Source organism: Ochotona princeps, chromosome X, assembly GCF_030435755.1.
Source record: "Ochotona princeps isolate mOchPri1 chromosome X, mOchPri1.hap1, whole genome shotgun sequence".
NCBI classification, from domain to species: Eukaryota; Metazoa; Chordata; class Mammalia; order Lagomorpha; family Ochotonidae; genus Ochotona; species Ochotona princeps.
Window position 1 is genome coordinate 5,023,639 of NC_080865.1, and position 26,743 is coordinate 5,050,381.

General features: G+C 42.9%; 2 protein-coding genes across 5 annotated transcripts in view; one reads left to right on the forward strand and one right to left on the reverse strand.

Moving 5' to 3' along the window:
• Window positions 1-637: 637 nt before the first annotated feature.
• APEX2 (apurinic/apyrimidinic endodeoxyribonuclease 2) lies at window positions 638-12,501 on the reverse strand. The gene is made up of 6 exons (XM_004598328.2): window positions 12,263-12,501; window positions 11,492-11,575; window positions 9,746-9,926; window positions 9,120-9,266; window positions 8,372-8,441; window positions 638-1,948 (listed from the first exon to the last, which is right to left on the reverse strand). The coding sequence occupies exons 1-6, from the start codon at window positions 12,417-12,419 to the stop codon at window positions 1,031-1,033; spliced, it is 1,557 nt and encodes a 518-aa protein (XP_004598385.2). The 5' UTR covers window positions 12,420-12,501; the 3' UTR covers window positions 638-1,030.
• Window positions 12,502-12,587: 86 nt separating this feature from the next.
• Window positions 12,588-26,743, forward strand: part of PFKFB1 (6-phosphofructo-2-kinase/fructose-2,6-biphosphatase 1) — a 56,536-nt gene continuing 42,380 nt past the window's right edge. The window contains exons 1-2 of one of the 4 annotated variants that reach the window (XM_058658463.1): window positions 12,588-12,870; window positions 14,245-14,378. In XM_058658463.1, coding sequence (XP_058514446.1) covers window positions 14,351-14,378 — 28 coding nt within the window. In that variant the 5' untranslated portion in view covers window positions 12,588-12,870; window positions 14,245-14,350. Of the gene's footprint in view, window positions 12,871-13,760; window positions 14,379-19,222; window positions 19,596-26,743 lie in introns of those variants that run through there. The other 3 variants (XM_058658464.1, XM_004598290.3, XM_058658462.1) reach the window with 3 other exon arrangements.

Here is a 26,743-nt window from a genome sequence, read left to right on the forward strand (position 1 = left end):
CCTCATCTATTAGTTTTCTTCCCTCCCACAACATCTTATAGAATGACAATAACCAGTCATTTCCAAGATAAGAGGTGTGGATTTAGCAAGCAAGCTGTTCAATATAATATTACCAAACTTTTCAGGTCACAACACACAGGCAACAATAACGTGACACATTTGGAGGAATGTGATGCAACAACAATCTTCTCTGAGATGAGTGTGACTCTAGTCACTGTCTGTCAACCCTGAGGGTGAGAGACCTATCTCCTTCCACCTATAACCCATCTGTGGCAGCTGGGACATAACCTTCACTGGATACTGCTGGCTGGAGGTAACATAGAGCCCACTATATTTCTGCCGCAGTATACCCATCCGTACCCCTTCCTGGTCCACCTTCAGCACTACTGGTATCCCCTGCAATCCAGTAGGGCCAACATGCTTATTATCACTCACCTCTCCTCCCCTTCCCTGGGAGTTAGATCATGAGTCTGCAAGCAACTGGAAAACCCAGTATTGATATAAGCTATACCATTCAGTATAAAATCCATTACTGATATAAACTGTAATAAATCCAGTAATATATATATAAGCTTTGCTACTCAGTATAAAACCCAGTATTGATGATATTAACTAAAATACTCAGTATCAAACCCAAGACTGATATAAGCTATAAAGCTCTGAGTAAATATCCACTCAATGTGATGCACTGAAACAGACAGACTTTATTTATGCAAAACAGATTTCCCAGCGAGTAAGAACAAGTTTCATATCAGTGTTCTGAGGCAGCTGCTTCCCGTGTTCTGACAGGAAGGTGGGAAGAGGAGAAGGGGACCGGGTGACAGCATTAAGGCACAATGAGCTAACCAACAAGGAGCTGAGCAGGAAGAGAGACACTGGAGGAAGAAGAGAGGAAGAGGAAGATAAGGAGGTAGAGGAAGAGGCAAGGAAGGGGACCTGGGGGAAGAAGGGGATAATCTCAGTGGCTCACTACAGCAGCTGACTTCTGACCCTAGGGGCAGTGACCACATCACAATCCCTACACAGTGGCTCAGTTGGGCATGCACCAGAGGAAGAAATTGCAGCGGGCAGAGGGGTCAGTGGGAGGACCTCGGGGCCTGGCACACATGTAGAAGCGGCGGCCCAGGTTGGGGCCCGGCTTCTTCACAGTCCGCATGACACATGGCTCCTTGTGGCCTGCACACAGGGGCAAGGGTGATGGTCCCCCCAACACAGACTTCCAAAACAACATCTGTACCTCCTTGTTGCTTTTGACTTCTGAAGCTTTGGCCTGTCCTCCAACCACTTTGGCCATCGCCTCCTCTTCTGGAGCCTTTGGCATCACAGGGATGTCTGCCAGTGGCTGGCGAGGTGGTTCTGAGTCGGGAGAGGTTTGAGGATGGTTGGAGGAGGGCTGGAAGTAATTCATCAGGTTCTTCTGACCTCTGCTGGAACCAACCTGATTTGGCCGAGGCCTGGCTGAGCGGACACGGGCTTTGTTTTGGCGTACCTGTGTCCGAGTTTGATTGCTGAGCTGTGATGCTGACTCCTCCAATGTAGGAGCTTGTTCCCGGGGAACTAGGAAGCGAACAATCTTGAGCTGAGTGCCTGCAAATTCAGGGAGGAATCGGGTACACAGAGGAGGGCACTGTTTAGCAGGTAGAGAGGACACACTCAAGACTGCGCCCACAGGGCAGTGGTCTGAGCCCATGACCTCAGGCAAGAGGAAGGAGCTCTGGAAAGTGTCTATGACCAGGGTCCTGTCTCCCAGCACATAGTCAAGCCGTGAACCATAGTTGAGAAGACGGGCGCCAGTGACCACCGACCAGCAAGTGAAAGCCCTCTCCTGGTTGGGCTGAAAGTGGCGGAAACTGTCAACAAAGGGCCCTCCATGAGAGCCGTCCTGACACCTCGGGTTACTGAGCAAGCCATCCATCCATTTGCGTCCTGGGTCCTCTTCGAAGTATTCCTAGAGGAAGAGACAGGCAGTAGATGTCTAACATTGGAAGGAACTGAACAGATTGTTTCATTTTGCAAACAAAATTTGGTTATTCCAAAGGACTACTGCTCAATCACACAGTGGAGAATTGACAAAGCTAAGAGCTCAGTTCCATGCTTACCAATGTAAAAGCCCATGCTTGTTTTCTGCTTTATACCAGGCTATACTGATCTTGCATTGCAAATATATAGCCAATCTGTTGTTTGCTTTCCAAAACCAAAGCAAACTGGACACTAGAAGTGTTTTTTCCTAGAGAGAAGGGCTGCATGAAGAGTTAGAATGACTTGCTCTTCTTTTTAAGCCTTCATGTGTTATTTGTTTTGTCTCCTGCGTGTCAAAGTACTCACTGATCATCCCTCCCTGTGGAGGTGGGAGGCTGCAGAGATCCATGCCTGCATAATACCTTTGGCTTTCATCTCATATGAACAAATGTGCACAGAACCCAGGCCTGATATTAGCAAAAAAAAGTAGGGACCCGACACTGGGACTCAAGTTCAGCTTCTGTTCAGGAAGCGACCAGATTGATAAGGGCTGAAACTGGATTACTCAGGAAAATGTCACTATCAATTGCAGAACAGTCTCTGGGATGGAACTGTTGAAGGAGGGTGCAGTACACCTACTATGGGGTGAAAACGGTTTGTGTCCTCCCGCAGTCATTTTTAATCCTCACTAGGACATATTAAGAGGGTGGAAACCAGATGCAGGCCTTCAACCTCGGATTTCCAGAAGCCTGGGTCAAAATAAACCCCTTTTCTGTATAACTGACCCCATCTGTGGTATTTTGCTATTACCAACACAAAATGGGCTAAGTCAGGACTCAAACAACTTAAGGGGAAAACAGAGTTAGGAACAGAGTATCAGCAGGAGGTGACTCCCATTGTTCCTATAAGCAAGAGGTGATGGCTGCTTGGACAAGGTTGGTTCCAGAGAGACAGGCAAATGAAATTCAGAGATTTGGAAACAGAATCAACAGCACTCATTAACTCAATGTGGAAAAGATGGCAAAGGATATGTGAGCATCACTCCCAGACTTCTACCTGGAACAGTAAAGGTGATGATGGTATTCTCCAAAGAGAAGCCTAGAAGAGCAGGTCTGTTGGGAAGTGAATATGTTTTGCTATTCCAGAAACAAAATGTTTATTATCTGAGCTGATATTACTAGTTCTCTTCCTGGAAGAATAGAAGTAGGTACACTAATGAGATCTAGTATAGCTCTGGATAAAGTAGAGAAGGCATAAAGTTGTACAATGCTATCACAGAACGTCAAAAGGAACAGTTGAGATGGTGTTTGATGAAAAATGAGGCAGGGATAAGCTTACGGCTCATGTTGTAGTGTTCATACCCCTGCCACCCCACTAGATTACTATCATTTTTTTAAAAGACCTATTTATTTATTTGAAGGCAGAGTTAGAGACAGATACACACACACACACACACACACACACACATATCAATCTACCACTTGCTGATGTACTCTCTAAATGGTCAAATCAGATGGGGATGGGCCAACTGAAGCCAGAAGCCAGAAGCTTCTTCCAGGTCTGCCACATATGTGCAAAAACCCAAGACATGGGGCTATCATCTGTTTTGCAAGGCACATTAGCACGGAAGTGCATCAGAAGTGGAGCAGCCAGGAGTTGAACTGGAGCTCACATGGGGTACTAACACAACAGGCAGCAGTGTAACATGCTATCCCACAGCACCAATTCTACCATTTTTTTCATTATTTCATTTCTGCTCATTGTCCCAGCTGGCACCACATCTACTCTGTGTGGTCCAATGGTAAACTAATCAAGGGATCTGTCCATGGCCCCTCTATTGAATCACATTCAGGGCTCAATTGAACTGTGCCACAAATTATTGATGTCCCCTTCATAAGGTAATCCAACATGAGATGTGGCATAGATTCTGGATAGTAGTTTTGACAGCTGGATTCACAAGAATGTCACTCTGGTGGCTTTCAAAATCACTCTGACCCCATCCCCAAAACAATTGGGTTTCATTTATTTGGCTTGCTGCTAAGATACTGATACATGTCGTCAGGAGTTAAGACCCATTGGTCTAGAGGAACTCAGAGATTGGAGAAAAGACAGAAGAAAGTGGGGTGTCAGAATGAAGAGCTTTTGCAATGGGTAACTGTCTGGAGGGGGACAGAATGTGTTGGGACAATGAGGATGAAAATGGACATAGGATACAGATAAAAAGAGCCATGAGTGTTAGGTCTTAATGTTCCACCTGCTTTAGAAGTACATCTTAAAGGTCAGAAGCAGGAAGCATAGTGTGTTATAGAAATGACCAAAACATTGAAGGATTTCAAGCCCTCTACTGTACATTTTCCATAAACATTTTGAAGCTGCTTCATACAACAAAGAAACGCTTAATGTCATTAACCATCGGGGAAATGCAAATCAAAACTGCATTACCTCTGTTAGGATGGCTATCCTCAAAAGGCAAAAAATGACAAAGCTGTCAAGTATGTGCCATACAGTTAGTGGGTATATAAACTGATACAACAACTACCGAAAAGACTACAGAATTTCCTCAAAAAACAAAAAAGCAAAAAGTAGAACTCCCAATGAAACTAGTGCACATGCAGCCAAAGGAAACAAGTCCATAAAAGAGTTACTTCCGAGCAAGATTTATTTTGTTTTTATTACAAAGTCAGATATACTGAGAGGAGGAGAGATAGAGAGGAAATGGAGCTGCCGGGATTAGAACCAGCGGCCATAGGGGATCAAGGCGAGGACCTTAGCCACTACTCGCTGAGGCCATAAGACAAGAAAAAGAAATCAAAGGAATCCAAATGGAAAATGAAGAAGTCAAGCTTTCACTATATGCAGATGACATGATTCTTTATATGGAAGAGCCAAAAGGCTCAACACAGAGACTACTAGAACTTATACGAGAGTTCGGTAGAGTGGCAGGGTACAAAATTAATGAACAAAAATCAACAGCCATAGTGTATGCTAACAGCCCCAAGTTGGAAAAAGATCTAACCAGCAAGATACCATTCAAAGTAACAAAGGAAAGCATGAAGTATCTGGGAATTAACCTAACCAAAAATGTTGGAGACCTATTTGAGGAAAACTACAAACTACTTAAAAAAGAAATTGAACAAGATCTAGAAAGATGGAGTAACATCCCATGCTCCTGGATAGGTAAAATCAATATCATTAAAATGTCTATACTGCCAAAGGCAATATATACATTCAACGCAATCCCAATCAAATTGCCCAAAACATTCTTCACAGATCTGGAAACAATGATTCAAAGGTTCATCTGGAAACACAAAAAACCACGAATAGCTAGAACCATTCTCAAGAACAGGAAGTTAGCAGGGGGAATCACAGTCCCAGACCTCTGGACATACTATAGGGCAGTGGTTATCAAAACAGCCTGGTACTGGCAAAAAAATAGAGAAGAAGATCAATGGAGCAGAATAGAAACACCAGATGGGAACCCACACAAATACAGCCAAATAATCTTTGACAAAAAGACAAACGACAACCCAGGCAAATGGGAAGGTCTGTTCAATAAATGCTGTTGGGACAACTGGTTGATAGCCTGCAGAAACAAAAAGATAGACCCACATCTCTCACCATATACTAAGATCAAATCCAAATGGATAAAAGATTTAAACCTACATCCAGAAACCTTCAAACTTTTGGAAGAAAATGTTGGAAACACACTGGAACACTTAGGGGTAGGCCCTCACTTCCTAAAAAAGACTCCAAATGCAGTAGAAATCAAGACCAAAATAAACAAGTGGGACCTCATCAAACTAAGAAGCTTCTGTACAGCTAGAGAAACAATCAACAAAGTAAAAAGGCAACCCACAGAATGGGAGAAGATCTTCGCACACGACTTAGGTGATAGAGGGCTGATCTCCAGAATATACAAAGAGCTACAAAACAACCAAAATGTCAAAACAAACAAGCCACTCAAGAAATGGGCACGGGAAATGGGCAAACACTTCACAAAGGAACAAACCCAAATGGCAAATAAACATATGAAAAAATGCTCAAGTTCCCTGGCAATAAGGGAAATCCAAATTAAAACATCAATGAGGTACCACCTAACGCCAGTAAGACTGGCCCACATGAATAAAAGCACCAACAACACTTGTTGGCGAGGTTGCGGGGAAAAGGGAACCCTACTCCACTGCTGGTGGGGCTGCAGGCTGGTACAGCCTCTATGGAAATCAGTATGGAGAACATTCAAACAACTCAAATACAACATACCGTATGACCCAGCAATAGCACTCCTAGGAATATATCCAAAACACTTGTTTTATGAGAAACCAACATGCACTCCTATGTTCATAGCAGCACAATCAGTAATTGCAAAAACATGGAAGCAGCCAAAATGCCCATCAACAGAGGATTGGATAAGAAAGCTATGGTTCATCTACTCCATGGAATACTACTCAGCTATTAAAAAAAACAAAATGCAGTTCTTTGTGGCCAAATGGGCCAAACTGGAAACCATAATGCTAAGGGAAATGAGCCAATCACAAAAGGTTAAATACCACATGTTTGCCTTAATTTGATATGATGTTATGTATAACAAGTTATGTTATGAATGTTATATGTTGTGTATAAACCAAAATTGAAATGTCAATGAGGTGGTCACAGAAGGTGGATAAGAAATCGCATTTACTTTTACCATATTGGTTACTCATTACTATGTCAATTAATTCCATAATGATGTAAATTTTTGCTGATGGTATGTTGGAGCTTTCAATTGACTGGGATGATACTCTGCTGGCTCTGTCTTCAGACCAGAGAGGGTATACCTAAGAAGCCGTTGAACTTGACTGGACAATAAGATGCTGGACTCTATGTTTGGTGTATGCTTGCAATGGGGGAATCTCAACTGAACTTGAACTGTGGTTATGCAACAAGGTGGAGGAATCCACCATGGTGGGAGGGTTTGGGGAGGGGTGGGGAGAATCCCAGTACCTATGAAACTGTGTCACATAATACAATGTAATTAATGAATTTAAAATAAAATTTAAAAAAAAACAAAAAAAAAGTTACTTCCACTCCTGCGTTCACTGCAGCACTAACAAATAGCCAAGACAGAGTACATGTCCACAGATAAACACTGATAGATGAATGGATAAAGAAGAGGGAGTGCATCTCTGCCAAAGAGAGTATCATACAGCCACAAAAAGAATGGAATTCTGTTATTTGTAGCAACATGGATTGAACAGGATACTACACTAAGTGAAATGAAACAGAGAACAAATTCTACATATCATTACTCATATGTGGAAGCTAAGAAGCTGATCTCATAAAAGTAGAGCAGAGGGCCCAGTACAGTAGCCTAGTGGTTAAAGTCCTTGCCTTGCATGTACTGGGATCCCATCTGGGTGCCGGGTTCATATCCCAGCTGCTCCACTTCCCTTCCAGCTCCTTGCCTGTGGCCTGGGAGAGCAGCAAAAGATGGCCAAAAGCCTTGGGACCCTGCACCCACATGGGAAACCCGGAAGAAACCCCGGGTTCCTGCCTTTGGATCAGCTCAGCTCTGGCCATTGCAGCCACTTGGGGAGTGAACCAGTGCACAGAAAATCTTTCTCTCTCCTACTCTATGTAAATCTGACTTTCTAATAAAAATGCATAAATCTTTTTTTTACACTTGATCTTAGCCAAAAGGCCGAGAAGCGATTCATAAATCTTTTTTTTAAAGTAGAGTAGAATAGGGTTACCACAGGCTATAAAGAGGAAAGGGTTGGGGGCAAAAGAAATGATAGCTTAACAGATATGAAAATACAGTTAGGAACAAGGATTAAGTACTAACATTCTACAGTACCACAGCTAATAATAAGTTATTGTACATTCTAAAATAGCTAACAGAGAAAGTTTTGAATGCTCTCAACACAAAGAAAACGATGTCTAAGATGGATTTGCTAACTATCCAAATGTGATCATTATGAATCCTAAAGGTATCAAATAGTAGAAGGTACAGACACTTAGTACATCCCTCATGTAACTGTTTCAGTCCCAGCTCCACTGCTGCTTCCAGCTTCCTGCTGAGGCACCCCCTGGGAGGCAGTAGGTGATGGCTCAAGTGGTTGGGGTCCTATCACTCACATGAGAGCCCCCAACTGAATTCCTGGCTCCTGCTTGGCTCAGATTCAGCTGTTTCAGGCATCTGGGGAGTGAACTTCCAGCAGATGTAAGATTTCTCTCTTTGTCTCTCAAATAAAGGAAAATACATACTTTTCAAAACTACAACATACCCCTATAAATATGTAGAACTGTGGGTGAGTCTAAACAAAAGGATAGCATTTCCCATGAAATTACTCCAGGGCCAGAAATCCAGCATTTGTTGGCAGGATGAACAGAATCACACTTACAAGCGGGACCAGGGCTTTAGAGGGAACCTTACCATGTTGATGGCATCACAGTGGTCAATGGGGCGGTGGGCAGTATTCAAGTCACCCAGAATGATCACATGGCTGAAAAACAAAGTAGGATCATCCAATTGACATTCCAGAAAGGAAGGCAGAGGTACTGGCCTGTGAGCTGAGAAGCTACTTTCCACAATGAGACTTTCTAGTCAACAGCTAGAAATCTTCCCTCACCGACCTTAGCAGTGGTGGTTGCCTTGCACACCCGACCAACCTAAGCCTCACTTCCAAAGGTGACGCTACTCCCTCTTTGCACAACTGTTTCACTGATGTCTACTCAACAGCATCTTTCTTGTCCTTCAAAGCTGGGTTGAGGTACTCCTCCTCCAGGAAGCATCCCTTGATTATTTCAATTCATGCTCACTTTCCTAGATCAAGACTTTGTTTCATTCCCAAGAACTCATTTCATTTCATCTTTAAAACGTATATTCTGTGAGGCAGGGATACACACACTCATTTGGCAGAAGAGAAATTAGAGGCAACACAAGCCTGGGAACTCATAATGAGGAAAAGGAAGTGCTAGAACAGGCACTCCAGAGTGTAAGGCTTATGTCTGTGTTACTCTATGTTGGCCTCACAGCTCCTCAGAGTAGGACTTATTCAAATGGGCACAGCAGTGTGCGCAACTAGGTTGTGAGGAAACTCCAAGAGCCCATATCCCATGGAGTTTGACACATGCCTGGGCAGACAAGTTCAAGGAAGCCTGGCTGCTCAGGCTTGCAGTACCTGCCAGATGCCAGGAGGGCTTCTGCTCGGATCTGTAGCAGGCGATAGAAGCGCATTTTAAAGGTCAGTCGTTCAGGCTTCCCAGGATCCGCGTGGGGGCAGTACACGTTGATTAGGGTCAAGGTCCTCTCTTGTCCTTCCTGAGTACTGGAGACACAACAAAGCCCCCCACCCCCAAAAAGTGATCATTTTCAAGACTTTCTTCCCCTCCCCATGTCATATGGCTTCCACTTAGCAGTTGGATGCAAAAGAGACAAACAGAGCTGGCCAAATCAGCAGGCATGCACAGGACTTGGGGACTGACTACAGCTGAGGCAGAGATGGGGCATCTAGGAAGATAAGCAGATAAGCCAGGTGACAGTGCTGCCATTCCTAAATAGAACAGCTAGAAAGAGAGCAACCTGAGGCACTGGCTAAGTTCACAGGTGCCTAAGACTGCTGTAGAGATGAGATTCAAGACATAGAGTGGAACCTGATTTGCCAGCATAAAACAGTGAGCAGCCCAGCCAGAATGAGAGTTCAGGAAAAACAACATTTTCACAGTGAATGCTGGTTTGTTTAAAAAAAAAAAAAAGCCTTAGAATCTCCACAACAGTACTCAATGGCAGCGGAATATGGGTCATTACCGGATCTTGTGTTGTGTGAGGAGGGCCCGGCCCTCACTATCAAGAGCCCGGAGCTCATCTTGGGTGAATTCATCCATGTTTCCATAGCAACCCACGTCCCCATTCTGAGTGGCAAACAGGCCACTCAAGCCTTCTTCAGCAGCCTCTGGGGTAGCGCTGTCCTTACAGAAGGTGGCTACACCTGCAGACAAACAGGTTCCTCTGAGCAGGGCTGGTAGCCAACAGGCTGTTCTCTCTAACTGTTCCCATGTAAGTAACTTGAGTTATCTTCACAAATGGTAGCTTAATAATATTATGTATTGACAATTCTGCCAACTCAAGGGCCAAAGATGGCTCCCTGGAGCCTGTAGCCACTCTACTCAAACCTTCAAGTCTCAATTCCTTAATCTAAAAGGCCAAAGAGGCACCGGCGTCTTGGCACAGCAAGTATGTATCTGAAACAGTGAAATGCCATATGGGCACTGGTTCATGTCCCAGCTGCTCCACTTCCAATCCAACTCTCTGCTAATGGACTGGGAAAAGCAGAAGATGATCCAAGTGTCTGGGCCCTGCCACCACATGGACAGCCCAGAAGAAGCTGCGGATTTGCTGCGGCCCAGCCCTGGCCATTGTTGCCACCTTCTGAGTGAACCAGCAATGGATGGAAAGGTGAAAGATCTCTCTCTCTCTCTCTCTAAATAACCGACTTTCAGATAAATAAATGTATATTTAAAAATGAGACCACAGAATAGTAACATGTAATATTCTAATGGTTTTCAATGGATGTATGGTAAAAGCTCAAAATTACTAGTTTTATTATTACCATCACATGGATGAATTCATTTAATCCATGTAAAATCCTAGAAGGGAAGCAATGTTAAATCCCAGGAGGTCTGGATCAGAAGCTCACATATGCCTCTACACTCCGAGGTCTAATAGAATAATTTTATATATAAGAATTATATTTCAGGGCTGTGTACAATGGCTCAGTGTCTAAATCCTCACCTTACAAGTGCTGGGATCCCATATGGGTGCCTGTTCATGTCCGGGCTGCTCTACTTCTGAGCCAGCTCCCTGCTAATGCACCTGGGAAAGCAGCAGCAGATGGCCCTTGTGCTTGGGCCCCTGCTACCCATGTGAGAGACTTTTGAAGAAGTTTCTGGTTCCTGGCTTTAGATCAGCTCAGCTCTGGCCACTGCAGCCATTTGGGGCATGAACCAGTGAATCTTTCTCTCTGTTCTCCTTCTCTCTGTAAATCTGTGTTTCCAACAAATCTGTTTTTAAAATCAGAGCTTTTAAAAAACTACATTTCATATATCTTTAGTCCATAACTCCAATGACTAAAAGCCTAAATTAATTTTAAGATTTATTTATTTTACTTGAAAGTCAAAATGATGCACACACAGAGAAAAGGAGAGACAGGGACGTTTCATCCACTTTTTCATGTCCAGTTACCTGCAATGGCCAGAACTTGGCTGACCCAAAGGCAAGAGCCAGGAGCTTCTTTCAGATTTCCCAGACGTACAGGGTCCCAAGACCTTGGATCACTCTCCACTGTTTCCCAGGCCACAAGCAGGGAGCTGGATGGGAAGTGGGGCTGCCGGGACACCAACTGCTTACAGGTGCTTACAGGTAGAGGATTAGTGAGTTGAGCCATCAAGCTGGGTGTAAGCCTTAATTTCTTTCAACTTTTCACAAACTGTTGGAAATAATTTCTCTTTCCCTGCCTCCATTACTAATTTAAAGTCCCCAGAATGTCCCAGTTACCGGAATAGCCACTTCGGTTTCGGCTGAAGCTGAAATAGGAGTTATAGCCCTCAATGATAGCCAGGGGCTCAGTCAGCACATCTCCTGCGGGGGAAAACAAGGTGAAGTCACAGGTAAAACTCAGGACATACAAAAGCTAGAAATTACAGTTGTAGGATAATTTCTTACACAGACCCCAGATTGGCGGAGAAAATAAAGCCTCTGTGTTAGAGGGGGAGCTAGGATGGTACAAAACCTCGGAGAGGAGATCGAAAGCTAAAATGGAAGATTGGGAAGGGATAGACTATGGAGTAGCAAGTAAAAAACTAGGCGGAAAGCAGAGGGCATCAGAGATTGGCTTGGAAGTCTAGCTGACGGGAAAGTCGAGTGGGTAGGAAACATGGGAGGAGGCAACTGGGGATCTGCGCTGGGAATGGGATGTCAGAGCGAGCAAGTTAGAGGATCTGGACTAGGGATGGAGGGATGCGGAGGGAATTAGGCTTGAGAACATGGCTGGAAAGATACAGTATGAAGAATGGGAGATTTGGGATTTGAATAGATACGGGGATTTCCAGGGAGAGAATTAAAGTCCAGCTGAGGGCAGGAGATGCAGTCAGAATCAGGGAATCCAGCTGGGTTGGGAAACGGGAGTATGCAGGGAACCGACAGATACTGTGCTAGATGTGAGAGTCTAAGAATAGGGAAATGGGGAAATGAAATGCGATGGGGGTTGAAGCAAAAGTCAGTCGGGAAAGTCAAGTATAGTAAGATGCTGGATTCCTGAACGCTCACTCGTCACTTTGGTCTCCTGCAGACAGACGATATCGGCGGCCAGCTCGCCCAAAATGCGTCCCATGGCCACCGCGGCACAGCTGCCGAGCTCCTGGCATGCCACCCCTGGTATGGGGCTCCGGATCCCATTGATATTCCAGCTCACCACTCGCAACATATTAGGAACTAAGAGAAACAGCCACTCCGCGCCTAGAGCGGGAAAACAACTTGCTGCTCCGCTTGGTTGCTTGACGTGCCCCGCCTCCCGAGCGCATTTGCGCAGGCGTTCTCGTACGTGCCACCGGAACGTCAAGCGCACGCGGGGCGGAGCTGCCAGTCCCCGCATTCTCATTGGCGGGAAGAAAGACAGGGTGGAAGATGAAGCGGGTGCTTCCGATTAGGAGAAATGAATTACCTACGAAAGGTCTCCGATTGAGTTCCTGCTTCTTGGCCCTCGCAAATGGCCTGGACACCCGACTCTAGGTTTCTCCTCTGCAAAAAGTCCCCTTGAATACCTAATTACAAAACGGATTCCGCCACTTTGTAAGCGACGGAACCGCGCCGCAAGTGAAGCCCCGCCCCCAGTACGACAGGCCGGATAGCAGCGGCGCCAGAGTCCCAGGATTGCTGTATGCTAAGTGCTCTCTTGGGGTGGGGCGAAGGGAACTTAAAGGCGGGAGATGACAGCAGTGAGAACCCCTCTACTGGGCTGAAACTTCTGAGGAGTGGCACAGATTTTATTGGGGGAAGGGTCAGTAAGAGGCTGTCTCACATATGCCCTGGAGCCGTTATTTGTCTTGTGCCTCATATCACATCCTGAAGGGTGTCACTAGACACGTACTAGCTCTCCGTCCCGTTTCTCAGGAGTAAAGGCGAGACAGTGAATTTAAGCTCCAAAGCATCATTGCCTTCCAATGCAACTATGGCTCTTTTGTAAACATTATCTCTTCCCATTCTCAGAACACAGTAAGGAGATAAGTAAGAGCGGTTCAGGCAATCCAACTCAGTTTTCACTGAAGTGGTAAAACTAAGATTAAACCCTAAATTACACAGTTTGCAGATAATTTTCACTGCCTACATACCTCCGCACTTAAGTTTTTCCCTCTAGTTCCTTACAGCAGTCTGTGGCCCCTTCTTCCAATCACTTAACCCCAAACACAGCTACACTGCTGTCGATGTCTGTTGGCAGTAGACTGCCAGCAACTTGACAGCAGTGACCATGTCTGATTCATCTTTATAATTACTGTCACTAATAAAGGACGCAGCGTGTATTGGGAGACAAAGTATTTATTGGATAAATCTGCAAAGGACAATAGAATAGGCATATTTATAGCTTGCTTATGGGAGCATAAAATTAAAAATGTTAGACATATTAATGTCAAGAGAAACACAAAAGTTAGCATCTTTTCATTTCTTACCCAAAATTACAAAATAATTATTTTCCCCCATAGAATTCCACAGCCTTAAGACCATCTTACTCAATGCTTTTAAAAAAGAGAGAGAGACTGGTTTAGCTACTTTTCCTACTCAAGGACTTAAAAGTTATCTGCCAGTTGTTGTCATTGGAAAGCAGCTCTGTAATTAACATTTTTTAAATTTTGCCTTGAGCTTTTTCATGCTTTGGGGTTATGAAGTCAGGAACAAGTCCCAGAAGTGGGATAACTAGGACAAAGGAAAGGAACATGTTTGTTGCTCTTGCTTCATACTGCCAGATTACTTTCCAGTAAGGGATTATGCCCATTTACAGTGAAAACTGATCTAAAATTCAGCCCCAATGAAATGCGGATCTTGCCTGTCTCCAGAGCTGTTTCTAATTTCCCCATTCTGCGGTGGCTTGTTAATATTAGTTCTGACCTTTGGGGCAATGTGAACACATGGTTGGACTGAAGAGTAAAGGCTCCGGTGGCTCAGGAACTTCTTTGGCAACTACAAGAGCTGATATTTCAACAGAGACTACACGCACACATACACGCTTGACAAGGGTGCTTCCTCGGCCTTCCCAGGAACCAACACGGAACGCCTCCAGACTCCCTCTTTGATGAATCCCTCTGCACTGAATCTGCTTTGGGGTCTACACATGCGAGATAGCCGAGTGCTGAATGATTAACGATGGAACAGAAAGCCTTTCGGAGAACAGGTAGGTGAGAAAGAGGGAAAGGTAGATGGGAATTTCAGGGTCCAAATGCATTCTTTGGGTTCTCTGGGAAGTTTTCTTTGCATAGTGGATAGGTTGGACTATGAATTAGAAGGTGTGTGGGAGTGGGGAAGGGTGATCTGTACAAGTATATGTAATCTATCCATCTACTTCTTCCTGTTCATTCTTGACTTGCCTTTATAGGACATTGGCTCAAAGAACAATCCTCTTTAACTTCATCTATTTCAGTTTTGAATGAAATGTGTAATAGTGATTAATCTCTTGCCTCCACTTTGGTGCATACAATAAGGTTAATTTTCTGTGACACTTTGGGCAAGATTTGTAGCTTCTCAGGGTATCAGTAGCTTCCTTTGTAAATCAGAAGAAGCAGGTATGAGAGGACAGGAACCAAAGTGTTTTGGAGACATTTCCACATCTCTACACTCAGTGTGAGGTTGCTGATCCTCTTTTTCTGTAGCCTTCACTGGTAATACCACCCACAACCATCTGACTCCTCTTCTTCCTGCATGAGTGCAGTCTGGAAAATCATTCCAAGGACTAGAATCCAATGAGCTTTGGGGCCCTAGGCGTGGGACTGAAAATAGTAGGCGCTGGTGACACATGGCAGTGACCAGGAAGTAAGTGTACCCTAGGTTACTCCCATAGAAGGACTGATATTAATATGCATGTACCTAGCCTTGTAAGCATATGGCTAGTATCCCCCTCAGGCACCTAAACCATCCTAACCAGCCCCGCACTCCCCAGACACACAAATATATCATCCCATACACTCTGAGAATCACCCGACCCCAATTATTCTTTTATTAAACATCATGGTATTGATGATGCTTTGGGTGGTTTCACCCCACATTGTATATTTTAGTAGGGCAGATCAGGATCTAAGCGCCTTGGGAAGTTTTGCTGTTTACTTTTTTCCTTAGAGGTAACCTCATTTTAGAATTTTCAACTCATCTCTTAGCTTTAAGTAGAAAGTCTTACACTGAATGAATCTTTTTCTGCCACCAGTTCATTGGCCCTTTCTCAGAGGAGACTTAATTCTTTGCTTTATTCTGTTCAATTTCATTCATGATTGAGAAACATTTCTAGGTGCCACCTTCTACCTCAGACCAACTTGGTTCCCCTGGCCACTTCCCTCTATTGTTCTCTGTTATGTACCTTGTTTAACTGGGATTACTTGTGAACCTGTTTACTTCATCTAAGTCAGAGAGATGTAGACTATATGGAGGCTCATTGAGGAAGTCTCCCCTCTGTATCCAGCCTGAGGTGTACACTGAAAACAGATCTCCAGTCACTGAGATCAAGTCCCCGTGCTCAAAAAGGTCATAATCTAGTGGGGATAGCAGCCAGGAATATAGTTTTGGATAGTTGCTCAAACAGTTCGGAGCATATCAACACTATCAGAACGAAAGACAAAACCTGACCAAAGGATACAGAGACAACTTCCCAGATAAAGGGAACATTGAGTCAGGCCTTCATGCGTGAGTCCAATTTCATTAAGAATGGAAGGGAAGAGAAAGAATTCCAGGCTGAACAAAGATACGAAAATGATGTGTCTAGGGCCCCAGTGAGTCGGCCAATCCAGTATAGGCATGGTGTCTGAGACATGACTGGATAGGTATCTGGTTAGTGACTGAGATGAGCCTTTGCTGTCAGACTGGGACCTTTCCATCAAGCTTGTTTTGTTCTCCTTCTGGGATGAGGAATGTCATAGCTGGTTGCAGGCAGCTTAAAGTTAGATTTTCAAGCTTGGAGTCCAGGGTTACCCTTTCACATGTTGTCAAAAGCCCTGTAACTACCTGTCTCAGATTTCCTGCTGCTAAAATTATCTTTGTGTCTTTTGGCAGGATCATGAAGACGAAATTATAAACATAGAAGAGGTGTTCGTGTGACTGGCTAGGTTACCTTAGATAAGCTACTTCCCCCGCCCCCAGTCAAGACCTCAGTGTCTCCATGAGATTAATAACCATGTTTGTAAACAGATAGGATAAAGGATATGTTGTTTTGTGAACAGTGAAAAACATATATGAAAAGGTTATCATTACAATTAGTTATGCTAGTTAAGAGACTTACTAGGATTAAATGAGCTGTATCTTCTAGAGGCTACTTCTGAGACTAGCGGTTTTGAGATCATCTGGAAAACGATACTATATTTTGAAAAAGTATTTACTGTTAGATGACACATGATACTTGTACATATTTATGGGAAACAGTATGATAATTCATTAGATATGGTCAGTGTGCAGTGACTAGGTCAGGATAATTTTCATATCCATTACTTCAAACATTTTTCACTTCTTTGTGTTGGTTACATGCTGATGTAGAGAGGTTTACAAGCTACTTGGAAATATACAATTAATTATTATCAATTGTAGTGAGTACTGTGCTACAGAACATTAAAAGTTATTTCTCCTATTCAAGTGCACCCCTGTCCACATTAACTGTGCTCGCTCACCCACCACCCTTCCCAATCTCTGGAAACCAGTGCTTTATGTTTATGAAATCAACTTTAGAAACTTCTGTATAAGTAAGAACATAAGATATTTTTCTTTCTTTCCCTGATTTAACTCACTTATCATAATGTAGAAGATCACATCCTTAAATCAGGCTAGATTGATCAATCAACCAAAGAAAATCCTTGGACTGGAAGAGATCAGATTCTGTGTTCTACTCTGGCTTTGACCATTGACTTGCCACATGACCTTATAGAACTATTGATCCTTTCTAGACCTCAGTTTCCTTTTTTGTGCTTTTCAATTTTATATTTACTAATATAAACAGAATGGGTACACTTCCAATGAGATAACCATACTTCCCTCCTGAGACCTCAGATTTCTGAACTTAAAGCATTAAATGAAATGATGTCCAGATGACATTTCAACTTCAACATGTCATTTCTCAAGACCAGGAAAGCAAAAATTAGTTCATATAAGTGAGAACATAAGGTATTTGGACTCATAGCAGCTCTTTGTGTTGTAAATGTTAACACTGCCATAATACTTTGTTGCTTTTAGTCAAAGCTAACTGAGCATTTCCTTCACAAGGGGAGTAACAGTGCAACTTGATCCAGTATATATTTAGCATTTTCCAGGTTGCTTTACATGTATTAACACATTGCATTTATTTGAAATACAAAGTTACAGAAGCAGGGAGAGAGAGAGAGAGAGAGAGATGGAGATCTACTTATTCTCTTCCCAAATGGCTGCAACAGTCACGTTTGGGCCAGACCAAAGCCAGGAGCCAGGAACTCCATCCTTGTCTCCCACGTTGGTGACAAGGGTCCAAGTACCTGGACCATTTTCCCTTGCTTTCCAAGGTACATTAGCATGGAGCTGAATCTAAAGCAGAGGAACCAGGGCTCAAACCAATGCTCATATGAGATGCCCATGTTGCAGGAGGTAGCTTAACCTGCTCAGCCACAATGCCAACCCCAACACATTGAATTTCAAGCAGTCTTAATTTTTCTTATGATCCAAATTAAAAACAAAAGCAAAAACATAAAAACCTGAGACACTGAACTTTGGATTGAATTCATAGCCAACAAGGAACAGAGTTGGGACACTACTGAAGTCATACAACTCCAGAGCCCATAGCTCTTAACCACTGCAATTACCTGCTTTACTGGATTCCTTTAGGTAGGTGGGCTTGGAATGAAGTGAAAGTCTGGCATGATTTCTATAGAGGAACTGGAAAAATCTAACCCTTGTGTAGACTAGGGCTCTGATAATATATTTTAGGGAGCTGCTTTAAAGAAAAAACTGGAGCTGACAGCATCTGAGGTCAGAAGTTTGAGATTTCAGTCCCCAAAGGATTGCTCTTGTGTAGTCCAGTTCAGTGGAAGAAAGTTGAGCTTTCTCATAGCCAATCACTAGATGTCGATCAGGGGGAGGGCAGGTTGCAAAAGAATGAAGCAACCACACATTTGGATATCTTCCAGTCAACAAGCTCTGCAGTTACAGGAGTTCTACAGATAAAAGCCTCAAAATAACTGAGGATGGGGAGAGGTGGAGGAGTACTGGTAGATGAAGGGGGAACATCAGGGTAGGGTAGCTCTAGTGTATGGACGCGTCCTCCTTTGAAGCTATTACCCCATCCTCCCTTACATGCTCCCTGCTGTAACCTCACCCTCCTAAGGCTCTATCCCCAGACTTTGCATGAGGAACTTTAGCCAGGTTTTAGATCACATCACAATGTCTGTCTCTCTGAGGCATATGATGGCAGTTGGCTGTCATGTGAGCAGTATTTCCCATCTCCCCCGCACCCCCTAAAGCAATGGCTATACTCCTCTTCGTAAGATGTTGGGAAGGTGTTACTCTGATTTCTTTAGCTTTGGATGGGAGAGTATAGGATCAGATAGTGCCCATCTCTCCAAGAGTGCCGTGGGCAGCACATTTTAGGAGAGAGAGGACCTAAATAAAGCAGGGGAGGCAGTACGATCCAGGGAAAAGCAAAACTTCGCTGTTTTTTGGTTGGGGTAGCAGTGAGGTAGTGAAATGTCTACTTAAAGTTTAGGGCCTTTAATTGCTACCTTAAAACATTGTATTTTCCGTGTTTTTGGACTTAAGAACTTTGTGCTTTGAATGTGGATCTATTTCTGGGGTAACTTTCTACTCTGGCTTTTAAAAAAAAAATTCAAAACTGTGAATTCTGCTGAGACCTATCTCCAACACATTTACTTCCCCACCCCACATGGAATATAAGCGCATGATCTTTGGTCTTTTATTTGCATATTCTACTAGTCCTGTCTTCATTGGAGGGAAGTGACTGGCCAGACCTGGGCTGTCTTGTTAGCTGCCTTTCTTGCTGAGCTTCAACTTATCTGCTATGTACACAGCCCTTGGAGTTCAGAGGCCTCTGCTGACCTCTGCTCAACCTCTCATTCTCTGAATCCAAGCCCCCACTGGTACAGACAGGACTAGAGACAGGCAAAGAATAGAGGGAAGGAAGAAAGGGAGCTGGAGATAGGTTGTAAGAGGAGTCAGAAGTCCCCCACCCAGTCCAAGTCCTCTACATCTGCTGCTGTGGCCACAGCAACGAAAAAGGCAGCTAGTAAGTAAGGAAGTGAGGACAGGTATTTTGTGGACAGTGGTTCATTAGCTGCAACACCTAAGATGTCTCAAGAGATGGGAGAGCTCACCCAAACCAGGTTGCAGAAGATCTGGATTCCACACAGCAGCAGCAGGCTGCAACGGAGAAGGGGCTGTAAGTGGGGGTTTCTTCTGTGGGTTTTGATGTGGTGGTGGTGGTAGAATGGGTGTAGACAAGCGAAGGACTTCCCCTCCCATTCACTCATATCCCAACCGAAAGATTGGAACAGATGTGCAGCTGAATGGAATCTCTGTGCAGACAACAGGAGGATAATATCAGAATAGATGAGCAAAGAATGAAAGATGGATGGAAAGAAAGAGATGACAACAGAGTGGCGAATAGATAAAGGCCATCTTATTCGTGGAAATCTTTGTGAACTTTTCCTTTTAAATTTAGACCTTTGGAGTACCTCTGTTATGAAATTTTGGGGGTTTAGTTTGTAACTGTTCAGTGATAGCCTAGATTCACCTTTTGGTGATTTCTGCGAAGTGTCTGGAAATTGGACTTGTCTGGTTGTGCTAGGGTGAAATAAGGTGATGGTTCCTGGCATTGTGTCTCAAGGAACAGGTGCTGGATATACAACAATGCCATGTCAGTATCACTGGTCAGTATCACTCTTCTACTTTCTCAGACCTCTTCTCATTATTCTTTACCAGTCTGTGCTGGGAATGGCTGGGTGCCCTGGCTTCTGCACTGTTTTGCTGGCACATGTGGACTCACTTGCTCTTCTGGGGATTTGAAGGACAAGACAATTTGTCAGGGCCAACTTGGTGATTCAGTGCTCATTTTGAGAATGTAAGAGCAGCGGCAAAGGAGAAACAAATAAAGCCTCTGAATATTTTCTTTGAAAAAAACTGGAGAATACCAGATAATGGGTCAGTTGTGGAACAAGGTGCTTCCAGCCCAGGGATCATGGCCTGTAGAGCCAGAAGGTAAATGGAGATAAGAGCACTGTGGACTGGAACCCAGACATCGCTGCAAGGACCGGCTGACCAAGCTTCCATGCTGATCATGCTATGAGAGGTCCAAGTTCAGGGGTATTGAGTGGGGGCAGCAATCATTTAGAGGATCCAGAAAGATATAAGTTATTAAACACTGTGTGTGAGATAGAGTATGGATGGATGAAGAAGAGGGAGGAGAACAGAAATCAGCCTCCTGTACTCCTGTCTTCACCAGAAGTTTCACTTGCAACTGGAGATCTAGGAACCTGGGCAAAATTGAGCTACAGCTTACCCCACCCATCAAGCCACTCTTTATTTTTCTCATGGGGTTGTTGGACTTCACTGGCAAGCCACTCTGCTACCAAAGTCAGATTCCTTACATTTCTGGGAACTCTTTCAAATTGGAGAGATAATATACTAAAATCACCCAGTACAGTGTCTGCTACATAGAAGTTGCAAAACAAATATGTGCTTGCTTTACTTTTTTTAAAGATTTATTTATTTTTATTGCGAAGTCAGATATATACAGAGAGGAGGAGAGACAGAGAGGAAGATCTTCTATCCGATGATTCACTCCCCAAGTGAGCGCAACGGCCGGTGCTGTGCCTATCCGAAGCTAGGAGCTAGGAACCTCCTCCCACACCAGTGCAGGGTCCCAAGGCTTTGGGCTGTTCTTGATTGCTTTCCCAGGCCACAAGCAGGGAGCTAGATGGGAACTGGGGCTGCTGGGATTAGAACCGGCGCCCATAGGGCATCCTGGTGCATTCAAGGTGAGGACTTTAGCCACTAGGCCACGGCGCCGGGCCCTGTGTTGGCTTTCATTCTGAACCTCCCTTTCCTCTGCTGTAAAACAGGATTAATACTCACCTCCAAGCGCTATTGAGGTGATTCACTGATTCAAAGGTTCTGGATGTAGACTGCCTAGGTTTCACTTCTAGTTCTTACACAAGTCTCTTAACCTCTCTGTGTTTCCCATTCCTCACCTAGAAAATGAGTAATAATGTTGCTGTGAAGAGTGGGTGACTGTAAGCAGATTACCCTGCATATAGTCCACACTCAAGAATATCCGAATGTGAGATTAACACCTAAATAATAACATATTTAAATGAGAAGGTGGATATGTGATCTTCTTAATCATCATATCTGAAGTATCCAACCCTGAGCCTGGTGCATAGACATGTTTAGTAAATGGTTACCCTGGTCGCCCTGTATGGTAGCACTATAATTACTCATTATAACTAGGAATGGAACTCTGTGCACAAGAATCATTCATTAATGCGTGACTAAATTTCATCAGATCACGGACGCATAAACCCAACCAACCAAAAAAAAAAAAAAAAAACCCCAATAACAGTGCCCACTAAATCTTGCCCTGAAAAAATATCGACCTCAGCTGTCCCTTGTTGGGGAGGAAAAGCTATTGACCCTAAGAAGATCTAAATAAACTTTTGCTTGGAGCATGCTCTTTGGAAGATACACAATCACTTAATGTTGTTCTGAGAATTAAGTGCACTGAATGTATAAAGTATTAAACATCTGTATTCTTTTCTCACTCAACATTATTTTTACACAAAGCACTTATATTGTTGTAAATTGCATCATAACTTGTCTATTCTCCTTGCTGTGTATTACATTTTGTGATTATCCCATGGTTTATTTATCCATCTCACTATTGGTAAACATTTAGGGTCACTTCTAGTTTTGGGTTCTGAACAATCATTTAGAGGTCATTCTTGTACTTTCTGGAGGAGTAAGTTTTTTCCACCTTGTCTTTGAACTGTCTTGACTGTTTTGGGTCTATTACCCTTCATTATAAATTTTATAATGTTTTTCAAAACACACACACACACACACTCCACAAACTTAGGGGGCTTTCGGTTAAAATTACATTTGATTTGTAAATCAATTTGAGGTCGGTCAGCATGTTTGTGGTTTTGGCACTTCCATAAACATTGTCTGTACATGACTTTTGTCATATTATTAGAGTGTGGTTTTATGATTAGATCTATAAAGGGCTTATACATCAATGGAACTTTTTGCTTTTTTGTTTTTATGTTATCATGAACAGTATCTTTTTAGAACATCACATTTTGTAACAGCTTGTTACTAATATGTACAAACTATAACTAGTAAACATACTAAACTTTCTTAATAGTTTTGCTATATTAAATGTAAATATCATCTTTCCTTTTTCCTATCCAATGCTTATGTTTTTCTTCTTATTAAAGTAATACAATGCTAAGATTAAACCAAACTCTCTCTCTCTCTCTCTTTGTGTGTGAGAGAGAAAGAGAATGCACAATACAATGCTAAACAGAAATGTTAATAGTGTATACTATTATCTTGATTTTACAGGGAATGCTTTTATAGTTTAACTGTTCAATTCACTGCTGTCTTTTGGCAGATGTCATTTCACAGGTTAAGGAAATCCCTATTTGTTCTGAGTTTGTCAGTATCGATTTTTAAAGTTGCAGGTTGAATTTTATTTAATATCTTCTGTGTTCACTGAAATATGCTGACTTTCTCTTAACGTGTTAAAGTGACATGTTAGATTACAGGTTCTTGTTTGTTGAACTAATCCTGTAGCTCTGAGATAAATAAAGCTTTCTAGATTTAATTCACTCATGTTTTGTTTAGGATATTAGCATTTTGTTCAAGAATAAAATTGACCTGTGTTTTTCCCATTATCATGTTGTGCCTGTCGGTTGAGGTTAAACTAACCATAAAACAAGGTGAAAAGTATTCCCTTTCATCTGTCCTCTGGCAGAAGTTGTCTGAGAACTCTCTGTTCCTTAAATATTTGGCAGAACTTTCAGGTAAAAACATGTGGGTGTGGTGTCTTCTTTAAAAATGTAACTGATACCATTTCATTAATAGATACAGAATCATTTCATTTTGCCTCTTCTGCTTAAGTCAGCTGTGTTAGGTTATGGTTCTCTAGACATTATGGTACTTCACATCATTTAAATTTATATGCATAAAGTCCTTCATGTCTTGTTCATTTCTGTTATATTTGGAGCTATATCCTCTATTTTGTTAAAATATTGTTTGCTTGATCCTTTTCCTTTTCTTCAGCAGTCTGACCTAAAGTGTGTCACTTTTAGATTATTTTTGAGGGATTCAAATAGAGCATTTTGATAATTTCTATTATATATTTACTTGTAAGTATTTTTTCTTATCATTACTCAATTTCTTGTGTTTGCTTTGGATTTGTTTTTCATGTACAGTTGGATACTCAGCTTATTAATTTTTAAAGGTTAATTTATTTTTATTGGAAAACCAGATATACAGAGAGAAGGAGGTACAAAGTAAAAGATCTTCCATCCGCTGATTCACTCCCCAAGTGGGTGCAAAACCAAGAGCTGAGCATATCTGGAGCCAGGAGCCAGGAACTTCTTCCTGGTCTCCCATTCGCGTGCAGGGTCCCAAGGTTTGTGCTATCATTGACTGCTTTCCCAGGTCAAAGCAGGGAGCTGGATGGGAAGTGGGTCCACCAGGACATGAACCAGCGCCCATATGGGATCCTGGCACTTGAAAGGCAAGGATTTAGCCACTAGGCTATTGTTTCAAGGCCTTATCTAATTAATTTTTCATTTCCTTGTTTTCTAATATAAGCACCAATACTATAATTGATCTACCAGATAATGTTGTCAGGTATATACTTGAATAACTATATTAAATTTTAAATACCTCCACACCATTTGGTAAGTACCCTGAGCTTTCTTAATTTTGCCACCACTTACACAGTTGCTGTGAATGAATCAGTTCCTTTCTCTGGATTAGTGGGATCTACTGATAATCAGAAGCTGAATGATTAATGCCTGGCACAGCAAAAGGCTTGCAGTACTTGGCACCATCCCTATGCCAGACTTCTGTTTTGACACATCAGTGCCCTTGCCATTTCCAGTTTGATTCATTTCTAATTAAAGAAATAATATTGTATTTATTTTACTTCTTTGAAATCTGTTGAGATTTGCTTAACCAGCCAACATATGGTCAATTCTGATGTTTCATGAGGTCTTGAAACGAATGTGCGTTCTTCACTTGTGTTTAGTACAGTCTTGTTGTGGGGTTAAAGGTGCCCAGCTCTTTTATTTCAGGTTCTGCCTCTGCCTGAGATAATAACTTCAAGCAGAGACAGACAGCATGCAAGAGTGAGAGCAGAATTAGTTTAAATTAGAGAGAGACAGTGCACATTCAGAAATGAACGCAGGCAGTGCCATGAGGAATGATGTGCACCATGACAAGAGAAATGGCCATGAAAACAGGAGTGAATCCTTGAGGAGAGAAAATGTGTCCCACTGCAGTTCAGTGTGCAGCTTTGTTGCATAGAGACTCATGTCAAAATTGAATATGCAAATGTCCTGGGATGTGAGTAGAGTTCAGCGCACCTGATGACCTCTGGGAAGGTTTTTGTGGCATCTCCACATGGAGCTCAGTGTATGTATGTCCCTAATGGCATCTGTCTGACGGAGGATGCTTATGGGCATCATTGTAAATTGGGTGTGCTGAAATGATAAGGAGTTACAAGTGCAAGGCTATGAAATTGCCTGGAAATCTCCTAGCTTCTTTGCTCACTGGCTTCCTGCCTGGCCTACATCAGTTAGAAATATATATCACAGTAAATCATATTTGATTTTTAAAAGATACGTATTTATTTGAAAGGCAAAATTTTTTTTTTTAAGATTTTATTATTTTTGGAAAGCCGGATATACAGAGAGGAGGAGAGACAGACAGGAAGATCTTCCATCCGATGTTTCACTCCCCAAGTGAGCCGCAACGGGCCGGTGCACGCCGATCCGAAGCCGGGAACCTGGAACCTCTTCCGGGTCTCCCACGCGGGTGCAGGGTCCCAATGCATTGGGCCGTCCTCGACTGCTTTCCCAGGCCACAAGCAGGGAGCTGGATGGGAAGTGGAGCTGCCGGGATTAGAACCGGCGCCCATATGGGATCCCGGGGCTTTCAAGGCGAGGACTTTAGCCGCTAGGCCACGCCGCTGGGCCCGATTTGAAAGGCAAAATTATGGAGAGAAATACAGGGAGGGAGGGAGGATAGGAGAGAAAGAGGGTATGAGAAAGAGAGAAAGAGAGGGAGAGAGAGATTGAGAAATTTTCCATCTGTTGGTTCATTCCCCAAATGGCCAAAATGGCCAGGGTTGGGCCAGGCTAAAGCCAGGAGACTTCATTTGGATCTCCCATGTGGGTGGCAGATACCCAAGTACTTGAACCATCCTCCTCAGTTTTTTTCATCTACTGCTTTCCTATGCACATTAGCATGAAGCAGGATAAAGATGGAATGTTCAGAACTTGAACCTGAATTCTGATATGGGATGCCAACATCATTCATGGCAGAGCTGCACCACAACACCAGCACAAAGTCATATTTGTTAATCTCGTTCATGTGTTGTATGTTCTTCTTGTACTTTAGTTTTCTGTTGATTCCAAAAATCTGTGTTTACTTCTAATGCTATGAATTTTGAAAGTTTGTACATAGTTACAAATTCAGATCTGTCTCCCTGGTGAAATAAATATTTTGTCAATATATGAAAAAATTAAATCTGGTAATGTCTAATAATAATCTGTTGTCTTTGGGATATTTCCCTTAACCAATTTTCCCTACTATTAATAAATCTAAATTTGTTTTATTAAGCTTGATATTTGTCTGGTATAGGAGGGGTCTTCAGAAATATCATGGAAATGTGTCTCATGAAAAACTGTAGCATTTGGCGCAGTGGTTAAGATGCCTCTTAGCATGCCTGCATCCTAAATCAGATTGTCTGGGTTCAGGTCCAACTCTACTCCTGATTCCAGCCTCTTAATAATGTGTACCGTGGGAAGCAGTGGGCGGTGGCTCAGATAGTTGGATCCTTGCCACCTGCATGGGAGACTTGGACTGAGTTCTCAGTTCCTGGCTTCAGCCTGGCCCAGTTCTGGATATTGCAGTTATTTGGAGAGGGAACTCTCTCTGAGTCCTGTTCGGTCTCTCTGCAAATTATTACAAATAAATATTTTTTGTAAACCTTTGCATGGATTTCAGTTTCTTTGCAACAGTGTGTTATCCTTCCATTCCGTTTTCTGTAAACTTTTTAAGAATAGCCGCATATATTGTCTTATACTTTTAAAATTTTTGATAGATATAATTCATATATGGTAAAATTCACCATGTTTAAGCACCCAAGGCAGTTATTTTGAGTACATCCACATGAGTGTGGAATCCACCACGCTTATTGCATGGTGTTTCAAAATACCAGGAAGAAGCTCCACAGCTTCTGGCAACCACTGACCTGTTATCAGTCTTTTTGAATTGGCTTATTATAAACAT

Coding starts and splice junctions, on each gene's coding strand:
- APEX2 (XM_004598328.2), bottom strand. CDS start 12,419: ATGTTGCGAGTGGTGAGCTGGAATATCAATGGGATCCGGAGCCCCATA. Junction 11,576..12,262: donor GCAGGAGACCAAAGTGACGA/GTGAGCGTTCAG, acceptor TTTCCCCCGCAG/GAGATGTGCTGACTGAGCCC. Junction 1,949..8,371: donor ACTGTGATGCCATCAACATG/GTAAGGTTCCCT, acceptor CTCTTCCTCTAG/GAATACTTCGAAGAGGACCC.